At 35.1% G+C, this 23,847-nt stretch overlaps 1 protein-coding gene across 1 annotated transcript in view; it reads left to right on the plus strand.

The window, feature by feature from the left end:
* MALRD1 (MAM and LDL receptor class A domain containing 1) overlaps positions 1-23,847 on the plus strand; it is a 518,391-nt gene that overhangs the window by 286,533 nt on the left and 208,011 nt on the right. Inside the window, exon 30 of the mRNA XM_020872693.2 lies at positions 16,456-16,639. Within this exon, the coding sequence (XP_020728352.2) occupies positions 16,456-16,639 (184 nt within the window). The remainder of the gene's footprint in view (positions 1-16,455; positions 16,640-23,847) is intronic.

Consider the following 23,847-nt stretch of genomic DNA (forward strand, 5'->3'; position numbering starts at 1 on the left):
TCCTAGTTTAGTTTTCATGTTTTATGGGGAAAGTATAAGAATTTTAAAGAAGTGAACAACCCTGGCTAAGTAACATTGCCAATAGGAAAAGGGTATGTTCATGGTCTTTGTAATCTCTGAACAATAAACTTTATTTTGCAGTAGTCAGGGATTTTTGTCTCTTTTGTTCACAGATGGATTCCAAGCACTAAGAGCTGGTCTTGATAAAAGAAAGGCACTCAAATATTCAGTTACTAAATGAAATGGAGCTTTTAAGGAAAAATAATCTAAGTAAGGGATGTTTTATGGCTTGCTCTGGCTGTAAGCAGTTTATTTATATGTTTATAAGATAGCACTGGTTGCAGGTCAAGGAATTTGCCTAAGGGAACAAGGCAAGAGTCAGAGTGTCTTACCATCTAGCCTCAGAAGTTATCCACTATCATTTGCACGATTACCCATTGGTTATATAGGCCAACATCTTCAGTGTGAGCAGTCCATCAGGCTAGAACTCAGTAAATACCAGACAATGGGGAGTGGGGCCATCTTGGCTGGCTGCCACATGGATATCCTGATAACCACTCCCAGCTTAAACTTCACTGATGTTTACACATTCTCTTCTCGTTACGTGTTCTCATTTACTCATATATATATTCAGTGGTTCTTCATTCCCAGCTTAAAAAAAAAGTCCAAACATGGAAAGCTTGCGTATTCCTCTCAACTGCTGGCACCAACCAACCTTGACATCACTGTGCATACAATTCCTCTCCAGTGTGTCCTCAATTATAATCTCTCTCCCCTTCTGTACTTGCTTCCATATGATGATGCTCTTTCTCCTGTTCAGTCTCACCCTCTCACTACATCATCCAATCCACTTTTAAAATCCTTTAAAACTCCTTTTTCTGTCTCATTTCCTGCTTTAGTTCCTGCCTCTTTACTTGGCTTCTGTTCACAGCAAAACTTGTTAAAAAGTTGTAATTCTTGCACTCCTTTCTTCAAGTTGTGTTCACTCCTCAACCAACTCATATTCAGCCTTCCAAACTGCACTGAATCTTCTCTTGGAAAGTTTACCAGTTTCATCTCACCCATGCCACTTAACACTTTTCTGGGCCCAAGTTGCTTGGCAACTAGGCAGTATTTGGCATCTGTGACCACCCCTGCTTAGAAACACTTTCATTTCCTTGTCTTAGCTTATGGGATACTGTACCTTCACGGTTTTACTCTAACTCCCCCATCTTTTCCTCTTCATATCTTTTCCTAACTCTTCTTCCAGACAGTATCTTTGCCTCCTTATTCTCCATCTTTGAATCTCTTTAGGTTATTTCGTTCCTCATACAACTTTAAATGCCAACTGTTTTGTTCCTTGCCTCATATTGAATTACTCAATGAACTGGATTTCCAATAAGTTTAATATAAATTAAACTTTTATTCTGGTGGATGCTTTTAAGTTCCAAGATTTTATAATAGCTTCATATATATAATATATATATGACTTATGTTTCCCAGAGTGGTTGTAAATACTTAGAGTTTCAGAAATGTATTTTATACTTTACTATTTGTTATGACACATAGCACAATGAGAGGGAACTATTTGGTGCTTAATACCCATTGAATTCAACTAATATATCAGTATGACAGGACAAGTACAGCCTATAAAATAAATGCAGTCTCAGTTCTAGACAGAGAAACAAATTTACTTTTAAGTGATGTCATTAATTAACCTTAGTATAATAATTTACAGGAACACAGATCTCTAACACTGTTTCTTAAGTAAGCACACATAACACATCTAAATGGATAGAATATGTTTTAAGAAATATGTCTAAATGAATAAAATGTGCTTTTCCTAGACTGATATCAGTCATTTTTGTATATGCCTTGTATAGCTGTAGAGTGATATTTTTATTCATTCCTTCTGCACAGTGTAGGAATTGTGAGTGTAGAGATCTCAATTCAGAGTGACTGTATATAGGTACAAAATGTATATGTAATATGTATAATATATATCTAATATCTAATGTATATATATCATACATGTGAATATGTATGTTAGAGATGTATATGTATGTAATGTAACATGTATTGTCTATCACATCATGTAAATATGTGATATAATGAAAAACTCATTTCCTAATCTTTCAGCGAGTGGTTGCGTAGTGTGCCTTGCATTGGGGTTGCAACAGCAAACACATGCATGACCTGTGGTTTCACTTTTTTAAAAAAACCTTTTCTTTTGTATTGGGACTTCCTTGGTGGTTCAGACAGTAAAGAATCTGCTTGGAATGAACGGGACCTGGATTAGATCCCTGGGTTGGGACAATCCCCTTCAGAAGGGAATGGCAGCCCGCTCCAGTGTTCTTGCCTGGAGAATTCCGTGGGCAGAGGAGCCTGGTGAGCTACAGTCCGTGGGGTTGCAAAGAGTCAGATGAGATTGAGTAACTAAAAGTAGAGATAGCCAATTAACAATGTTGTGATAGTGTAAGGTGAACAGTGAAGGGACTCAGCTATACATATACAGGTATCCACTCTCCCCCAAGCTTCCCTCTTGTCCAAGCTGCCACATAACACTAAGCAGATTTCCGGTAGGTACTTTTTCATTTTAAATACAGCACTGTATAAATGTTCTTCCCAAACTCCTATCCCTTTGTTCCATCCTTCCTCCAGCAACCATAAATTCATTCTCTTAAGTCTGTGATTCTGTTTCTGTTTTGTAAGTTCATTTGTATCATTTCTTTTTAGATTTCACATATAAAGGATGTCATATAATATTTCTCCTTCTCTGTCTGACTTTCTTCCCTGAGTATGGCAATCTCTGCGCTGGAATCACTTCTTTTAAGGAAAACATACTGACCTATGAAAAATCTTCATAGCGTTCTTTGTATTCATGAACTCATATGAGTTTTATCATCACAAAGAATGTAAAATCTTAGGATAAATGTAGATCTCCAAGAATAACTATGTGCTGATAGTGAAAGTCGCTCAGTCGTGTCTGACTCTTTGCAACCCATGGATTGCATTATATAGTCCATGGAATTCTCTAGGCCAAAATACTAGAGTGGATAGCCTTTCGTTTCTCCAGGGGATCTTCCCAATCTGGGGATCAAACCCAGATCTCCCACATTGCAGGTGGGTTCTTTCCCAGCTGAGCTACTAGCTTAAATGAGGAGTAATAAGTAGTGCCTGATTCACCTGAAGTCATTGTAGGAAAAGGCAGGCAATCATAAAAGAGAGCATTTTAATTCTTGATTAGAGGCCACAGTGAAGTGAGTACAAGATATTACAGACACCGAAGTTCTGTAATTATTGTGTCCCTGGGTAATTACTCCAGAATTGAAGAATGTTTAAAAGCTTTACACACTGAAGACTGCAAGGAAGAACCACCTTTTGTGATTTCAAATTTGACCAAATGCAGGAATGATTAATTGCTGCTCTAGCTAAAATATTTCCATATATTCCACTGAAATTAATACAGCTAAAAATACCATTTATGCTTTTGCCAGGTCTTCTGTGGCTTGTCAGTAATCCAGAAAGAATATTTTGATAATTCATCTTATCCTTCTCTAGTCTTCAATGGCATTTTATTATTGTATTTTTTTTGGACTAGGACATGGTTAAACCCTTAACTTGAAAGACATGTCCAGAGTTTGGCTTAGATACAAGGATTTCAAAGATGAGAGCCAAAATGAGTATGCTTGTGCCAAGAAGAAGGATGGAAGGAGCATATGACTGGACCCATCTGTAGCAAATTGCCTTTGATGATACAACAAAAAAATAATTAAAACACAACAAAAAACAGTGAATGATTTCAGTAATGAATAAAATCCTCTGGAAGACTGATAAAGATACTAGTACAGAAAAAACAGCATTTCTTCCTGCAAGAAATTTTGGAAAGGAAAATCCATTTCTCTAACCTTTAAAGTCTAATGGCTTCTCTGTGGACTCTTTCCCATTTATATTCTTTCCTAACTTCATGTTGGCACTTATACTATTTAGTAAAATTGACTGTGAAGTCCTGTGATAAAATGCCACTCCGCAGTATCTTTGTAATTTTATGATCAATAAAATACCCTGATGCCATAGCATAGTAATCAATGTATGAGAAATGAATTTCAAACAAAGAAATAATAAAAGTATTAGCCAGATAAATACCTTTCAGATATTAAAAATGTCATTTACAGAAAATAAGCATAGCAATGCATAGACTAAAACCAAGAGAGCTACAATTTTGGGGAAAAGTCATGAAACAAAAGCTTGAATGCTTCCAAACCAGCATGCTAGAGAAAATTTAAGACTGACAATGATAATTATTACCACATAATCTTTGTGCATAGAGTGGTAATTGCTTTCTGGCTCCAGAGCTACAGATTCAGAGTGAAATGTAACAAATGAGAATTGCATTTTTTATACCTAGTGATGAGACAGAGAATGGATCTATGGTTTATTGGAATGATATAAAATAATTACTGCATTTTATAATCTTAGAAAGTCAGGTTTCAGTTTCTATCTAGAGTGCTTTCCGGAAGTTTATCCATCTGAATTTTCATTTTCCCTTCCATGTGGGAAGTTTATGAAGCCTCACTAATTGGGCTGGACATTTCTGTGAGAAATGCAAAGTGCAGAATAATGATAGCATTTTCATTCTTCACCCCTGTGCTCCAAGAGGGTCCCCAAGAGATGTTGACTGGGTCTGCATTCTCTCCCACTTTCAGGCAGTTCCATCAATAATCAGGCTCTGCTTCTACTGGGGGTGTTTGTAACAAATCCACTCCTGGGCAGTGCAGCCACTAATGATATTCTCGAGCCCATGCAGTGCTCACTCTGCATTCCTGGCTGCCTGGGCCATGATGTCAAGACAGAAGATGACCCTTACAATGAAAAGACTGAGAGTCTACCGAAAAAAAAAAGTGCTTATTCCAATTGAAGTTTTCTGAAGTCTAGTAATTGCTATAGGAGATTCAGCTAAATCTTCCTTAGAATATTTTATCAAATTGTAATTGTTACAACAAAGCAGAGATCTAGATATTTTGTATCATCACCATTCTATAGTAAAATGAAATCCTATTCACTTAGTTTTAATCTAAATCTGTTTCTTCAGGAGATAGACATTTAATACTTCTCTAGGCACAAATATCATAGTAATTATTTCAATAATCTTTAAGATAGTTTGATTCAAATGGTCATGATTTAGGAGTTATAGACTTTCAAGTTATATGATACTAAAAATCACCCAAAGCACCCTGCAGTAAAGATCTGTATGCAAATGATGATGCTGAAATATAAATGAAATTCATTAAGCATTGAATCATTCTTCCTGTAAGAAGTATAGTACAGGTTGCACTTTCAGTGTCGTAGAAGACTATCAGAGTAATGAGGGATTCCAGTGGCAGGTCATCATGTGTTTATAAGGATGAGAAAACCAACCTTGGTGTCAGTAATGAAGAGAGGAAAAATCAGTTGAGGTGTTGAGGTACTGAGTAGAAGGTTGTGTGTTCCTTCCCCATGTGATGTGAAGAACCTAACAATTATCAAGGCTGAAAAAGACTCATATAATTGGAAGCTTCTTGTCATCCCAAAGCACTTCCTTCTGTCATTCATGAAGATCAGGATGTACCAAGGAGTCTAATTGTAATCAGCACAAGGATGAGCATTCTAACAATAAACACAGTTTGACCTAGGAACAGGCTGAAAAACAAGAGTGAAATGAGATGACTGTGTCATGGGAATCATTTATGTTAGGCATTCATCTAACATGGATGACATAAAAGTATGGATGAAACCGATCACAGAAGAGATTGATGTAGCATGCATGGCTAAAATAAGACAAAAGAAAATAAGAAAAACAATTTTTAGACTATTAGTATATATTCAATTAAATGAGCCAAGAGTTTGGAAATCTAGCTCATATTTTTGAGCTATGCCAGTTGTTGCTTAACATACTCTTAACTAATTTTAATTTAAAACTAAAAAAGAGGTTTTACTGACTGTCCCACACAGAAGCATGCATGTTGTCATGAGATTTGCCTCTTTACTTGGGACCCTTCAAAAACCAGAGCTTAAGTAACTTGCAGTGCTACAATTAAAATATTACACAAAGATGTTTATTGCTTTTGTGAAATGAACAATTCATTACAACCTGCTTCTGTGAAACTCCCCTGATCATGTTGGGTTTAAGTATTAACATTTGCTTTAAAAATCACTCTCTGAGTGATTGCTTTCTGAGTCTGGAAATGGACTTTATCAAAAAGTGATAAAGTTCTGAGCTTAGTTTGCTTGTCAGCCGATACCAGCCACCAGATTAACGTCAGGTACCAGATTAAAGTTACATAACAAGGTTGAAAAAAGAAATAGTAGCATTGATTAGGTTATGGTAGATACACATATGTGTGTGTGTATATGTGGGGCTTCCTAGGTGGCACCAGTGGTAAAGAATCTGTGTACCAATGCAGGAGACACAAATGATGTGGGATTGATCCCAGGGTTAGGAAGATGCAGTACTACTTGCCTGGAAAATTCCATGAACAGAGGAGCCTGGAGGGCTACTGTTCATGGGGTTGCAGAGAGTCAAACTCAAGTATGGTGTTATGTGTATATACTTGTACATACCTGTATACATGTAGCTTTATATGTGTGTGTGCGCGTGTGTGCATGCATGCTGTGCTTAGTCGCTCAGTCATGTCTGACTCTTTGTGACCCCATGAACTGTAGCGCCCCAGGGTTCCCCTGTCCATGGGGATTCTCCAGGCAAGAATACTGCAGGGGGTTGCCATGCCCTCCTCCAGGGCATCTTCCCAACCCACAGACTGAACCCAGGTCTGCCCCATGGCAGGTGGAGAGATCCAGGGCATTGTGGAGTGTAGTGATTGCAGACTTGTCCTTAGAGTCGCCTTTGAGCCACAAGCTACCAGCCCATTTGTTAGTCTGCCCTCTTCACTGAATCTTAGGGCATTAATCTAATCGTTGAGTATAAAGATATATTGGGTTGGCCAAAAAGTTCGTCTGGGATTTTCATGAGATGTTACAGAAAAACTGGAATGAACTTTTTGGCTAACTCAATGTATATATATATATTTTAATTATTTGTACTTTTCTTCGTCTCACTCCTAGAACATTTGCCTGGGAATAAATAGGATGAGAGATAATGCATTTAAACAATTATGATTTAAGTTTTAGAAATATATTTTTTATTTGCTATAGATCTTAATAATGTTTATGTGTGAACATATATTGGTAAAATGTAAATGCCTTCTTTGTCAGACATGGTATTAGAAACTCTAAACACTGGATCTCCAAGCCTTACAAAAGATGACAAGGTAAATATGATAGTTCTCATTTTTCAGATGAGGAAACTGAAACTCATAGTACAGAACTGGGTTATTTCCATTACATTCCATTGAGCCCAGAATAAATTAAGTAGTATAGATGAGGCAAGTTTGCAAATAAGGAGAGATTTTAGTTTAGGTATCACTTACTGTGTGGTTTAAGGGATGGGAAATACCTACAAAGAGCAGCACTGTCCTTCTAGCTAAGCCTGGTGGAAGCTGTGACTTTCCTTTTTTTTTTTTTTTTAAATTTTGCATCTTTTTTATAAAAAATGCATTTATTTATGTTTTTAATTGGGGGATAATTGCTTTACAATGTTGTGTTAGTTTTCGCTGTATGACAAGGCGAGTCAGCTACATGTATATGTATATTCCTTCCCTCTTGAACCTTTTTCTTCGCCCCCATCCCACCACTTAGGTCATCACAGAGCGCAGAGCTGAGTTCCTGTGCAATAGAGCAGCTTCCCACTGGCTAGCTATTTTATGTATGAGAGTGTATATATGTCTCAATTTGTCCCACCCTCTCCTTCCACTGCTGTGACATTCTTTACTGCTAAGCCCACATTCATTTTTGGAAGTTTAGTCTTTGATAGATGAGAGGAAATTATGGTACCTCCGGTCTATGAATAGACCGTTGAATCTTTTTCGTGATTTAAATATGTTCTGCCTTTTCTAATTACCCTGTATTTTAGACTGTGTGTGTGCGCATATGTATTCTTTTTGCTAACACATGCAGCTCTGAGGAGTATCTGACCAATATCCAGGCCAGTGTACTAGAATTTGTATAAGTTTTACCACATGAGTTTTTCCTTAACTACATATGTATCACTTAGTTTCATCTTATTATGCTCTTGTATCCTTACCTTTCATCCTTGGAACAAGGGCATGAATAAATAAATCCAATAATTATTCCTTATTCTTGTCCTTAGTAAACTTCTTACTATTTATTGCTGAGTAATTAATCCACTACTCAAGCATTTGGGTCTCAGTGCTGCTGCCCAAGGCTTCAAAGGACATGCACAGTTCTTTATGATATTAAACCTTAATGAGTATAGCTCTCATATTTTTATATACATAATAAATTGAAAGGCTAAACCAAATCAAACTTTCATTTTTTAGCTCTTACCCTGCATTTCAGCAGTTAAAATGTCCAGATAATAAATTATAGAGCGAGTGTTGTTATTACTGTTTTAAAGAGAAATATTCCATTTGGCTCAGCAGAGGCTTAAAGCATATTTTGCATACAAATTCCTGTTAGCGTGGCTCTCCGGTTTCAGGCAGCAGGCGGTGGAATGGACATTAGATTCAGATGAATCTGGGTCCAGCCTCTGCTCTACCCTAATATTTCTTGCTGTGTGTTCTCAGTTTCAAATTTCTTAAGTATTCTGAGCCTCAGTTTCCTTGTTTACAAAATAGATTAATAACAGGTGGTTTGCTGTTTTAGTCACTAAGTCATGTCCAACTCTTTTGTGATCCTGTGGACTGTAGCCTGCCAGGCTTCTCTGTCCATGGAATTTCCCAGGCAAGAATACTGGAGTGGGTTGCCATTTTCTCCTCCAGGGCATCTTCCCAACCCAGGAATACAAACCCACTTCTCTTTGGTCTCCTGCATTCACCAGCGTGTTTTTTACCACTGCACCTCCTGTGTACCTTTAACACCAGGAGCTGTAAAGACTCTTTTCTCATCACCTGTCCAGAGGCTCTGACCAGTGTCAACTGTTCTAGGTCAACGTCCCCATCTTGTGGACAGAATAAAGAACAGTTTGACCTCATATCCCTTTCCACTACTATCTTCATGTCTTCTTGGGGTAGGGAGAGAGTCTTTGGGAGATTAATACTGGTGATTAGGAGGGGAGTGGATGAATGGTCTCTAGAAGTTTTACCTGATTATCACTGTAGGCTACGCTTTTTGTTAATTTCATCAAAGGTATTCTCTCTTTATAAAACACAAGCATATGTTTGCCTATATCCTCTTTTTCCTTCTCTGTGAACTCCCAGCATGGCAACAACTCCAAAAAACATTTCTTTATGTGAATTTGCTCTAATTCTAGTTATTGCTTTTGGACTACTGAGGAAACCATCTATTAATACTTATATTGATCAGTTCCATTAGGAATCTGAATTCTAGTTTCAACTAGATTTTTCAGTGCAGTCCCTTGAGCTTCCCATTCATTTCTACTCCTAGATGCCTCAGCCTTTGCTCTCTGCATGTCACACCTTTTGATGACACGTGTCCTGTCTCAACCCACTTGCATATCACATCTCTTTCTTTCCTCTGAAGCTCCAGGATTAGTTGCCATGAATCCACCCTACCCACTGTCTACAGCTGTTTCTACTAAAGAATAGATCTTTCTAAAGAAGATCTGGTCAGATTACTCCCTTATTTAAAAATTGTAGGTGGCTTTATATTGGCTATAGGATTAAGTCTTAAAGATACTTTCCATTGTATGGTCTTGGTCTCTATATCTGAGTTATCTATATCTCTATATCTGAGATATCTATATCTGAGCATCCTCAGTGTTTATTATACTTTTGATATTCTAATCACATCACACTATTCAAGGTTCCCCAAATATTTCAACACTTCCATAGTCTACTGCCTGCAATCGTGGGATTTTCTTTACTTGGAATATCCTCATATACTTTCATATACTCTTATATATTCACATATACAATATCCTCATATCCTCATATACTATCAGCCCTTGGTGATATTCTGTGCAGTTTCAAAACCCAATACAAAACTACACTCTTTACAACACCTTCCTAATTTCACACAGATCCTTCATTTTACTGCACCTGCACTCAAGTACTGTATTATTTTTCTGTAATATAATGGAATTTGCTCACACTCAAGCTAAATAGTTACATGGTGTTTTTGTTTCTGTTTATTTGTGAGTCCCTTAAATAATAGCAGCTTCTTGCTTTTCTTCTTGACACCCATCTCAATTAACAGCATATACAAGAACCTAATAATAATTGATTTAAATTAAAATTTAACATTCAAGTGAATCATAGATGTTCATTTCCTTCATTACTTGCAATAGGGAATATTGCAATGTAGTGAACACATGCCTGCTTTGAGATTATGTAAAACAAGCTGAATATAGGTTGTGTTTTCTTATCATTATAACATTTTATCGGCAATTAGAAGAATGTCTGACCTAGACTTAATACTCAATATATGAGTTAAGTAAGTAGAAAACTGATACATTCATTTTATCATATTGGGGTTCTAATATTTAATAAACCATTGTTTTCCTGCTTAATTCCTATCCCAAGTGATTTAATGATTAGACTTATTCTTTTGTTATTGACTTGATTCTCATCCTAGTATTCTTTTTTCATCTTTGTACTCAGATTTTAGGTTTAAAATTTTTTTTGAAGTGCGCTTTTTATTTTAGTAATATATTTTGAGTGTAAAAGTGTGGCTATATTTGACCTGTTTGTTGAATACATACAGCATTACTGTTTTGGTGAATTCAATGATTTATTAAAGTCAGGAAATTTTCTCACTCTTCATACACACATAAGATATACTTCTCTTGGTAGTAATACCTTTATACCTACAATTTTGTGCCTGCTATTCAGATTGGTTTTCAGAGAATTTTAAATTGAGAATTTTACCTTTTTAATACTTTCCTGAAAGACCATTATTCACGTCTTTTAAACATTGTATACCTGTGTCTCCTTTGGAAGAAAAATTTATGCAAGGGTCTTAGCTTGAAGTTTGTCATACCTTTGTACACATATGCTGTTTCACATGCATATATTTATTTTATTTTCTCTCTCATTATTTCCCACCCCTGGAGGAAGACAGGGAGCTGAGTTATGTCCAATGATTTTGTCATAAAATGCTGTTCTTTTGTTCGCATTGAGTGGCTATCAACCCTGGTGAACGGCAGTATGCCAAGGGACAGATACAATCACTCATGACTGACATTCTGCCTCAGACCTGCTGCCTCCTCTTATTATTCTTCCTGTCAGATGCTTCCTAAAGACTCTTCATTTTTATTTTTTTCCCCATTGTTCTTCTATGTTCACCCATATGAACATTTTTCTCCTTCAGGAGCCAAATGTAGTGTGAAAGACGGTAGAAACAAGCCATCAGCCACTAAGGAGGATATCACCTTGAATATCATCGATTGGGAATTTTAATTGGGTTAGTCAGCCCTTTCTTTTAAGTGCATAAGGACCTTGCAAGAATCATTCTGAATGTAACTTTGTAAGAACAATCAGCTCCATAGCCTAGTCCTTGTTATAAATAATTCTTCCTCCATTTTGTATCACCTAAGAGTTAAAATAACTATAGTAAGTCTCAGGAAATTATCTCTATGAGTGTAGTAACTCACTGTTGAGAGAATTTATCTGTTAGTCAATTTTTAAATGTTTATTATGACAAACTCTGCAATTTAAACCCATTAAAACTAGTTTTTACCTTTTCAGATAATCTGAAATCTGGTATAATTTTTATAAAGAGGCACTGAAGCTATTTTCAGCCAGTACTAACAATTTCATGCAACATCTTAATTCACCATTTTCAATTAAGTGTGTCTTTATTGATTAAAAAGATGCTTTTTTAGTACCTACACTATGCCAAACTCTGTCTTAGGCATGGGAGATCTAGGTTAATAAGATAGATAAAGCTCTTGTCCTCATAGACTTTAAGTTGTAGTGGGAAAGACACACAGTGAATAATTACTGAAATAATTAAAACATAAGATAATATTGGAAAATGAGAAGTGAGAGTGCTATAAATATTAAAGCAGGGTGGTGTGATGTGAGTGAGAATGAAACCCACCCTGAAGGTCCTATGAATGCTTCTCCAAGGTGACATTTGAAGAGAAAAAGACAATTGCTTATTTTTTGGGGAAAAAAAAATATATGTGTGTGTATATACATATATATATATATGTATATATCAAATTTGTGTGTGTGTATGACTGAAAGAGAAACTAAACTTTCTATCTTGTACAGTGTAAATGAAGTTGTGATTCTGGAATCCTGTTTCCCAGAAAGGGAAACAGAAAGATCAGAATGGTAAAAAGGAAAAAAAAAAGTGATTGTAAGAAATTATATAAAACTTCAGCTTTATTGATCTCAATACTTTGCATTAAACTGCCTACTTTGCCTGAGTCCCATGTTAGTTGCCTAAAATTTTAAAGACAATTATCAAGAAATAAATGTTTTGAATTTAAAGAAACATTATTCTACAAAACAGGTGGGCATACTGTTTAAGATGTTTTCAATGAATATATGTCTAAAACCACACATGACTGTTCAGTGAATATATTAATCTAAACTTCAAAATTGTTTTGTTAGAACAGAAATTCTCCTGTAAATACAAGAGCCACTGGTTACAGATTTTACTCTCAGTATAGCAGCCATTTGCAAGATATTTCTGTGGAAGAGGTTTTATGCACTTTTAAAATAGTCTATGCTTGACTTCATCCTATTTTTGAAAATTCAAAATAGGATTAACTATATATAAATTTTAAACATTTGAAAATGTTTGGAATATTAAAGAATATAAATTTCTAATATTTAACTTTTTAAGGCTTAATATTTAGATGATTTAGAGAATTATATATATTGGGTTGGCCAAAAAGTTCATCTGGGTTTTTTCATAAGAGCGTTCACAAAAAATCTGAACGAACTTTTTGGCCAGCCCAATATTTATCCGCTAGATACAGATATTATTCTAAATCATAGCTATTCCTTTCCATTTTAAAAAAGATACATAAAAATATTTTATTATGGCTATGAAAGATTTTAACACTACATGGCATCATTAATCAATATTTTAGTCTTGTCTAGAATCAGAAGACAAAACTTGGCTGCAGTGCCAGTAATTAGGGCCAGACATGTATTAAATGACTTTTTTGTTGTTGTTTTTGGTTCAGAATTATTCCTGGATCACATTGCATCTTTTTTACCCTTTATGGGCTCAGTGTGCTTGTATCCTTTATGTGCTTAATCTTTTCTAGGCATTATGTTTATTTAAGCATATTTTAAGTGTAAAAAATTGCTGAAGTTTCAAAGAGTATTAATAGCAGAAATAATTCATTACATGCCAAACACAGAAAATTTAATTGGAATATTTGGAAGCTATGCTCTATTATCTTAAAAATGAATAAAGTCAAATAATTTTTATAGTTCTTATTTTTTCTGGCTTTTTCAAATTTGACTTGATAATTTTTAGTTACTTTTAGTTACATAAAAAGTATATATTTTATATAAATGTATACATTTATATATTTTTTAATTGTGTATATTAAATGTTTTAAAAGTTCTGCTTTTAGTTTCTAGAGTAATTTTATATTAATAATTTTTTTATGGCTCATCTCTATTAAATGATTACCATTATAGTGTAGGCTCCCCCTCTCTTTTGACCTTCTTATTCCTGGTGTCTAATGTCATATATGGCAACTGTATGAGCATTAAATGTTTGCTGAATAAATGGAGGACTTTCTGAATAAGTCAATAAATAAATAAATCTCCATTGCACATTTGAATGGCTACTTTTGATAATTAAGGGGACATGATTTGATATGTTATATCCAGAGTTGAATGAGAGCAAATATATTAAAATGATATACTACAATAACCCATAATCATGTCAATCCATTAACCCTCATTTTCTTTTCCTATCATATAAAATGAGAACAAATATATTAGTTAAATCTCATTTATTAGAAGGCCTGCTGTCAGAGTAAAGAAGTGATTTGCATTTTATTGGTTAAAGTGATCACACAACCTTCTTTGTTGGTGTTTGTTGGAAAACCCTTTTGGTGATTGGCATAGTGTATAAGTGGTTCTATAAACTTCTGAAATGAACAGGATAAATTAGCAATGTATTCCCAGGTGGCTCAGTGGGAAAGAATCTGCCCACCAGTGCAGGAGACGCAGAAGACCTGGCTCAATCCCTAGGTTGGGAAGATTCCCCTGGAGGAAGAAATGGCAACCCACTCCAATGTTCTTGCCTGGTTTCATGGACAGATGAGCCTGGCTGTCTACAGTTCATGGGGTCCAAAAGAGTCGGACATGACTGAGCACTGAGCTCGAATTAAGTTTGCAAATTAAAACAGACTTATATCATTATCTATGCATGTTATGCTGTTATGTGTCAAACACCTTCTTCTTTAATCTTTAATTTAACTAATCATTCCTTTGATTCCAAATTGCTAAGACATTGGTGATAGTCAGAGACTAACCTTGAAAAAACTTCTCTTCCTTAATCATTAGAAAGATATGAATTTCCGTTAATTAGGTGTGAATTTCCCATCCTCTTCAATGCAGAAGCCACAGGACTCTCTGGATGTAAAAATTTGTTTGTTATTTTGGGGAGGATGTTGAAAGATCTATCTGTGCACTGTTAGTTGTTTTACAAAGTTAATTTTAGAGGAACTAATACAGAGTTCCACTTTCTGTAATTCCCCAGAAGAGCTGCTTGACTGATTGATTTGTGCTTCCCTCAACAGAATGAGGTGTCAGCTGCCTCATTTATTAAAATTAGTTTCCCAAAAGGGTGAGACTATGACTCTGTAACTCCTTTGGATCTCCTCTTCAAGCATTTCTTCTTTTTTGTTCAGTCCATATTTTTAAAAAAATCTGTAAAATATATATTTCAGTTATATGCTATGAATCACTTGGAATATCTTATTTGATTTTCTAGATGCCATCCCATTAAATATTCTCCTCTATTCCACCTTTTTGATTATAAGTTTCAGTGACCAAATTTACTTGTGAATTTGTCATAAAAACACAAAACTGGACCCTGAAATATTAATTTTGGGGATATAAACATAATTATATATATATTTCCCCTTTTTCTTTGTTATATATCCATTGTTGTGATTTGTTAACCTCTAATTCCCAATAAGGGCTATACCCAGAATAGCAAAGAGCAACACATACAGTTTAAGCCTTTCCTTGTGCTCAATTGATTTACAGTCTGTTTTACTGTTAGTATCATTTTTTGTTATTGCTATTGTTAACATTAGGTAATATGTCACATTATGTCTTGTCATATCATGTCATGTTATACTTGGATTATTCATCTGTTAGAATATTGCACTGCTAGCAGACCAAACTTTGACATTCAGAGTATTACTAATTTGGGTTCTTGAACTTTTTAATCAATAGAAATTGATAAGAGGGCGGACAAGAAATTCGACCAAGACCTCATTGGGACTCGTGCTACAGCATCAGGGAGCAAAATCAAGTGCCAGTTCCCCTTGCTTGGGTCCCTTAAGTGGGCTGAGGAATGGTGTGGGTGGTCTGCCCACCCCCTTGGTGGTACTGTTGTGTAGGAATCATGCACCTACACATGATTTTTAGTCCCTTGTCATTTCTTTATATTCCCTTGGTCAAGGAAACATTTGTCTTGAGGGGAGATATTTAAATGTTTTCTTAGAAAATTAATTTTTCCTTTACAATTTGAAGTATTTGCTATAAAATACTATTTAGCCTCATGTATTAATCATAGTAGAATTTTATAAATAGCCCAAATCATACAATCATCTAATAGAACTTTTGAAATACCATCTTAGAAGTGATCACTTTCTATTCACTTCACAATATCTTATATCTATCATTGATATGTGATTTCTCCTACCTGTTCCTCCTTTCTTCTCTCTTTTCTCTTATTTCAGGTCTGTAAGTTATTTCAGGTCTGTAAAGAAAGGTATTGCATTGGACAAAAAATTTCATTTGGGTTTTTCATAAGACGTTACAGAAAAACCCTAATGAACTTTTTGGTCAACCCAATACAGTATCAGTGATTAAAGAATGTGCATAGAAGTTTGGCGGGGAGGGTACCTAGAACAGTGAAACCAGGGCTTCAGTAAACTATTCAGACTCCATCAACTATCCATTGAGAATTCTGCATGCAAGCAAGAAGTGGATTTAATTGAGTATTCACTTGTTAATAATGATGTCTCTGAAAATACTGAAACAAGTTTACAAGTCTTGCTCATATTTCTTTTGGGAATACATAGTAGATTAATAGGCCTCTGTTTCAATGGGGTTAAGTATACCATGACTATTATCAGCTTTTTAATCGGTTTTCACTGGTCAAGTGCTTGTGTTCTCAATAATTGGTGCTTTTTCCTTCTTTTGTGATAAATTATTTGCCTAATGCAAACTTCTTTATCTTTAGACAGAGAAAGGACTATCAAAAGTATGGGAAGAAAATAAGCAGAACTCTGGTGATCTCTGGCAAAAGGCTGTCATCCTTCTAGGAAAGTTAAGGAATTTCGAAGTCATATTTCAAGGTCTCCGAACACGGGATCTGGGAGGAGGGGCTGCAATTGATGACATTGAATTTGAAAACTGCATGACTGGTAAGTTTCTGGAAGGCTCTGCTCTTGGGAAGCACACATAAAACCTAGCCAGTTATCTTTGCTTCATGTTTATAAAAAGTTCTACAGTTACATATTTTGTATGTACATAAAAATCAATTGAAAGAGATGATTTTATGATGGTTGAATTTACAGTTACATGTTAAGAGATAATAGTTTCTCCATCCTTTGATTATAAAGATAATTCCTCTCTTCCTTCTATGTTATTGTCTTTTTCTAGCATATAAAAGTGTTTTTCTTTGAATTTATTTTTCAACACAATTTAAAGCATAAGCCTAGTATTCACATACATTTATGTAACTAATTTTAAATGAACCAGTAGAAAGGGTTAGAAAACAGGAAGTTAGTGGCTATATAAGAAATATATACAGCTAGGCATAATTCAAGCAGAACTTGAACTGAGAGCTATACTTAAGGCATCTAAAAGGCCAGTGAACAATAATTTGAAAAATATGTTATCATTTATCACACTTCTAAATCTGAAGTATAATTAGACTTAGATTTTTTTTATGAAACCACCCAGAAAATATCAAAAATAATTATAAATACATTTGAACAGTTTCACAACTGCAGAGTTTCTTTCTGAGAAGCTATTCCATCTGATTTACGAAATAGTACAGTGTGATATGTCCTGCCCATGAAAGATATGCCTTCTGTGGTTTCCTATGCTGATTCCCTTGGAGGCTAGCCCCTGGGACTGGAGAGCTAAACCTGAGTGCTGCTTAATTCCGTTGCTGCTTTCATATTAAAATATCACTTCACTGAGACATTTTGAAAATATGACTTTTGTTTTTGGTGCTGTTAGATCATTTGATTTCTTTATGAAAAGCCTTCTACTTAAATGTCAGTCTTTTATTGAGTCCCCCCCGATCCCCACGCTGTGTTTCCAGCAAAGGCAGCTGATACTCAGCTATTATATGTTTACATACATACACACACACACACACACACACACACACACACACATATAACATAAAAGCAGAATGTATGCACCCTAGATAATCTAGGGAGGAGAGAATCTGAAAACGGGGTTTGGGTGTGGAGGTGTTTGGAAGAGGGTTCCTGGACCACAGAAAATGGGATCTGAAAATATAATCATGAAAAGGTATCTTAGAAGTTAGAATGTGCTTCTTTAATGCTTTTCGATTAACTTCCTAGTAATATGCTAAATTTCCGTTATAGTTTGTTACTCAGTTTATAAGTGATTCTGGCAAGTTCAAAAGGAGAAACTCTTCAAAGCTTTATCTAAGACTTTTAGAAAGAAGTTTTTATTAAACAGGAGAGATTCTTTTCCTCTCAAGGGAAGCAGAATGATTCTTGGATGGGTTGATTCAGTGCAGAAAAAAATTTGAGAGTTATTATTACAGCTTTGCTAAGTTTCATGTTGAAGTTCTTTTTGTTCTTCTCTTAAAGTCCTGTGAAAATTTACATGATTATAATGCACTCAAGTCAATTGAACATTCATTCAGCTTACTGACTAATACTTTATTTCTTATATTTAGTGATATAGTACTTTTAAGTCTTTCTATGTCATAAATAAAGAGGCAATTTCGGTTAATTGTAGTGAATATGGTCAATTGTATGTCAAATATATTTTAGGAAGAAGTGACTATTTGTTAAATAGCCAGGCTGTTGCATATGTCTGGAACTAAAAAACAATAAATTTTTTGGTCTTCTTAGTTTTAAATTGTATGTCAATAAAATAGCAGTGCTGTGAAAAATCAGCAACAAGAAGCAAACTAGTGTATAAGTTGATCTAGGTTGTTTTCTACTATTGCCAATTTAGAAGAGAATGATATCTGACAAAACATCAGAAGGGCAGTGTAGAATGGTGGTTAGGAACAAGGAGTGGAGTCAAATTACCTGGGCGTGGAAACTGGCTCTGCCACTGACTGAGTTAGGTGAGCTTATATCACTGTTCCTCAGTTTCTTCATCAATAAAATGGGTACAATAGTAATAGCACTTCTGTCATAGATTTCTGTGAATACTATGTTACTATACATAAATTGCTGAGAATATTCTTGACACAGTAAAAAATTTATGTATTGCATTGTATTGTTATACCCATTGTCATTAATATTAACTATGTCATATTTTTAAATGGTACTTTATTGCTCTATTAAGAAACCAGCTTCAGATCCTATGAAAATAGGTCACCATACAATCTATCATGGAACTGATTCCCATTTGAGATGAATAACTTAAAAAATGACTTAATATTCATTTCTCTTATCATTTTCTGCCAGTTACAATAGAACACATACTATATGATGCCATTGATATGAAATGCCCAGAATAGGAGGTATATAGAGACAGAAAACAGATTACTGACTACCTAGGGCTCAAGAATATGGGGTGGGGGAGTGACTGCTGATAAATATAGGGTTTCTTTATGAGATGATGAAACTATTCTAAGTTTTATAGTGATTGTTATACAATTCCATAAATATACTAAAACCATAAAGTTTTAAACTTTATATGGGTGGACTTAATGGTATCTAAATTATAAATTATTTATTAAAAGCTGTTAAAAATAAAAAAGAATTCAGAAAAAATTCTGAGAAAATGGTGGTGGTGGTGAATAGCTTTTGAACTTTCCCAAATTCTCACATAAAACAAAACTGGGGACTATAGCCAATATTTTATAGTAAGTATAAGTGGAGTATAATAACCTTTAAAAATTATGAGGCACTATATTGTATACCTGTAATTTATATAATACTGTACATCAACTATACTTTAATTTTTAAAATTAAAAAAGAAATAGTCAAAGCCTAGTTGGCAGTCTATAAGCTGTAGAAAACATATGCAGCAAAGTAAGTGAAAATGCATTCCTAAGAAACCCAATATATAAGCTACTGAGGATAAACTGCCAACAGCCACAAGATCTGTATGGCATTTATGTGTATGAGAGAGAAGCCAGGAGAATCACAAAATGGCCAACAGATACTCACTTGAGGATGCAGTCACGTGGTTTTAAAATGGCAGCCAAAACTGGGAGAGATTTCACCTACTTTTAGAATCATTGGCACCAAGGGATCTGTGGTTAAATCTGTGAGGCTGAAGCAGTCTAAATACCAGGAACTCCCAAAATAGATCCCCTAGGATTCCCTTTCAGGATAGCAGCCCACATTCAAAAACAAAACAAAAAATTAACAAACAAAAACACCACTGGCAGTGAAGTCAAAAGGGAAAGATGAAGAACAGAAAAGACTAACACCAAAGAGCTGGAGGGACATAGATTCAGAAAAGTTTGAAAAGCACATCATTATTTTTTTATACATGTATATAGGATATATAGACTTATAACTCTTCCTCGAGCCGTAACAGAGTATCTTTGATATTTTTCTAGGACTTTTTGAAAACTCTGGAAACTATGCATATTTTTTAAATTTCAATATTGAGAACAAAGTTTTAAATTGAATAAGAGTGGAAGGGGAGAAAGTAGAGGCTATAGATGAGATATATTTGATGGTTATCTACTTTACCTGCAGATAAGGAAACTATTTCAGCTTCATGTCTACTTTTTACTTTCCATTCAGAAACAATGGTTTACTAAGTAATATTTAGTACATGGCCAACATAAAGCTAGATATATACCCACTTTTTCTTTGCATTCAGAACACATCATGGTCCTACCTTCAATTAACTGTCAAAATTATTGTATTTTTTTTTAAACAGAAAAATAAAAGAATAGGTCTATCTTTGCTATGTGCAAGGACATGTTAAGAAACATGCCTCCTTTTTGGACAAGTTAACGTAGAACCTAGTAGCTTATTCGTTTTTAAAAAAATTACTGTTAATGAATTTGATGTTTTCTCTTTTTAAATTCTAGTTGATTTAGAAATTATTTGTATAAAAATCTTATAAAACACAACCACCATTCTATAATACAGAAAAGTAGGAAGAGAATTCATATAGTGAGGAAAGAAATATTCCATCAGTGTAACTTATAAAAGTGGCAATTCAAAATTTAAATGGTTACTCAATCTTGGATCAGTATTATTTGTTAAGTAAAATCATTTATTATGTACAGCCATTCAGTTGATACTTATTGAACTATTAATACTAAATATCAGTTATGTCAATTTTGCAGTAAGAACACCAGGTGCAAATCCTAGTTTGACCACTTGCTATCTACTCTGTGGTTTTAGCAAGTTTCATAATCTTCCTTTGTATTCTTTTCCTCAGCCGGAAAATGATAGGAATACTGCTTCCATCTCCAAGAGCTCTTACAAGGATTAAATCATTTACTTTAAACAAAATTCTTTGAAGAATATGCAAGGTATAAAAACCACTGAATATTTGTTGGCTGCAAGTATAGATGAACAACAGTGACAAAAACTTGACATGTTCTAGGCACAACACTTTCTGTATCAACGCTTAAAATCTGGTTCTGTCCATTCCCATGTTCAGTCAGTCTTTATCGCTCGGCTACTAGGCTACAGAAAACTGCAATGAAATGTGTGCGTCTTTTTGAAGCAGGGCTGAAATGCCTGTGGCTTGCAGTGTTTGGCTTTCCTGATTTTCCATTTCCCCTTTCAGTACCCCTTTCTTGATGCCCGGCGTTTCGTCCCCCTCCCCTGCTGGGTCGTTTGCTGCCGGCACTGCTCTGTGAGCAGTCTCTAAGACACTGGTAAACCTGGGACCTTGGGGTAGGAGCCAGGAACAGTATAAAATGTTGCCTTTTCCACTGAAAAATCTAGAAGATCCAATTGAATGATGACCAGTTTTCCATTGAAGGAAAAGAAGGAAATAATTCAGGGATTGAAAATGCTTCCAAAAGTCAATGAAGACTTCTAAGTAGACAGGAACCCAGTAACCATTCTGTCTCTCTCTTAATTCATATAGAGGAAAAGACCTCATGCTCCCCCAAATATTCCTAGATGTGAAAGGAAGAAAATAACCTTGGGGAGAAAGTAAGAGAAGGTAGCATCGTTATCATATCAGATATCTAGTACATTGTCTTCACACATCACCTGAAAAGATTATAATGACTCTCACACCTTTTGTTTTCCCCCTTCAACACTGTCTGTATGGCTCCTCAGTGTCCTGTAAGCAGTAATTGATTTGGAGTGAAAAATAGTGGTTTGATGATAATGATTTCAGCGCAGCCTCACTCTGAATTCAAATTGAACTTGGGAGATCACAGAACAGTGATTGCTCTTTATAGAGTTCACATATACATAAATCTATACACACTACCCTGTGGAGTGACTTCAAAACTTCATTTCTTCACTTAGTTAATCTGAAAAACTGTATTTCTGCTCAACACAGGAGTGTTTCAAGTAATTTTCTCTTAAAGTGAATGTCAGATAAGGGAAAAAAAGGAAGATGATAGTAAGTAGAAAAAATATTAAATACCTCACCATAGTGAAATAATTAAAAGTGACTTTTATTTTTAATAACTAATGGCTGGATAATATGTAGTGCTTTTTAATGTAAGAGTACAGAGAAGATGAATGAGTGAGTGGATGGATGAATGGGTGGGTAGGCCAATAGATGGACAGATGGATTAATAGAAAACATTTATTCAAATCTTGTTATATTTGAAAAATCAGAACAGAGCCTTCATTGAGTTACAGTCTACTGGCAGGAGCAGACAATACAAAGAAATATGTAATATTGTGTCATGCAATACTGGGTACTATGAATGGTATCGGCAGAAAGTGTTAGAGAATTATTACCCAGGTTAGGGTAGCCAAAGTAAGCTCTGAAAGTTACAGATGGGCAAAGGCTTGAATGCACTAAGAGGCAACCACATGGGATTTCCCAGGTGGTCCAGTGGTTAAGACTCTGTTTCAAATGCAGGGGCCATGGGTTCAATCCCTGGTCAGGAAACTAAGTTCTGACATGCCTCGCAACATGGCCAAATTAAAAAAAAAAAAAAAGAGGCAATCATACCAACCCTGGGGAAAAGCACTCCAGGCCTCAGGCACAATAAGGCAGACTCACTGGGAGGGAATGCATTCCTGAAGCAGAAGGAGGTGTGGGGAGATGGCAGTGACCCTCAGGATGATGAGCTTTGCCCTCAGGGACACCTGCTTTGTGCTAGGATCGTCTCACAGCCCAGAGGGTAAGGGAGCAGACTCTGGAGTCAGCCTTCCTAGGTTTAAATCCTGTTTCTGCCACTTGGTTGCTGTGTGACCTTGAATAAGCACTTATCAACTCTTTACCTCAGTTTTTTATGGCGATAAAAATCGGACCTACTTTATAGGGCAATTTGTGAGGATTTAACAAGTTAATATGTGCCAGGAGCTTTGAACAGTAACTCTTTGTGGTAACTACTCAGTAAATGTTAGACCTGATTATCACTGAAATCCTCACCATCATGTTTAATTTAATCATCACTGCAACTCTAGAAAATTGAGGGATCCAGAGGTTATACTAAATAATCCCAACCAGCTTGATTTCTTTACTGATGCTTAATGGCGCAGAAACAGCCATATTGAACTATAACAGCATAGAGTACTATTGAAGTCATGATGAATACTCCGGAGTGAAAGCAGTCGTGCAACACCTGCCTCAGCTAGTTTGTCAATTTCAAATGCTCTTGGAAGAAAGGCAGTATCAGACATATCACTTGCACTCCTAACAGTGGTGTGTTTTAGTAACACTTGAAACATTTTCAATATTATAAATCCTGTTTTTTTAAAAAATTTAATATTCAACCAGTCTTCATTGTTACAGACTTGTTTTATTTTGAATTCAGAATGTTTTTCAGAAATGTACTTTGTGAACAAATGTTATAGGACTTGAATGAGATTCAATTCACAAAAGTTTCTTTATCTGATTATATACGACTGTTTTTATTTTAGATTTTGTTAAACTGCAATGCACCTTTTGTACGTAAAGCTAAAAATTTCTGCCAAGAATTGATATAATTTGTTAAACACACTCTGTGTGTCAGAGCCAGTTCATATCTTTAAATTAAGCCTGATACTTTATATTGAACTTTATCTGTTGGCTGGTGAAATGTCCAGTGATTCTCAAGTAGTTCTGAAAAAGACTATGAAAAAGTAGCCTTACTTGACGTAACTACTTTACATTTCTGCAAATATCTTTTATGGGTTAACAAAAAGTATCAAGGTCATACTTAAAAATTTTTGTTATAATTAATATATATCCTGATTATATTCCTCTGCCAACTTACATATCAATAAGATATCCATCGATCCATAAATGCATA

This window comes from Odocoileus virginianus, chromosome 9 (assembly GCF_023699985.2).
Source record: "Odocoileus virginianus isolate 20LAN1187 ecotype Illinois chromosome 9, Ovbor_1.2, whole genome shotgun sequence".
Classification (NCBI taxonomy): Eukaryota; Metazoa; Chordata; class Mammalia; order Artiodactyla; family Cervidae; genus Odocoileus; species Odocoileus virginianus.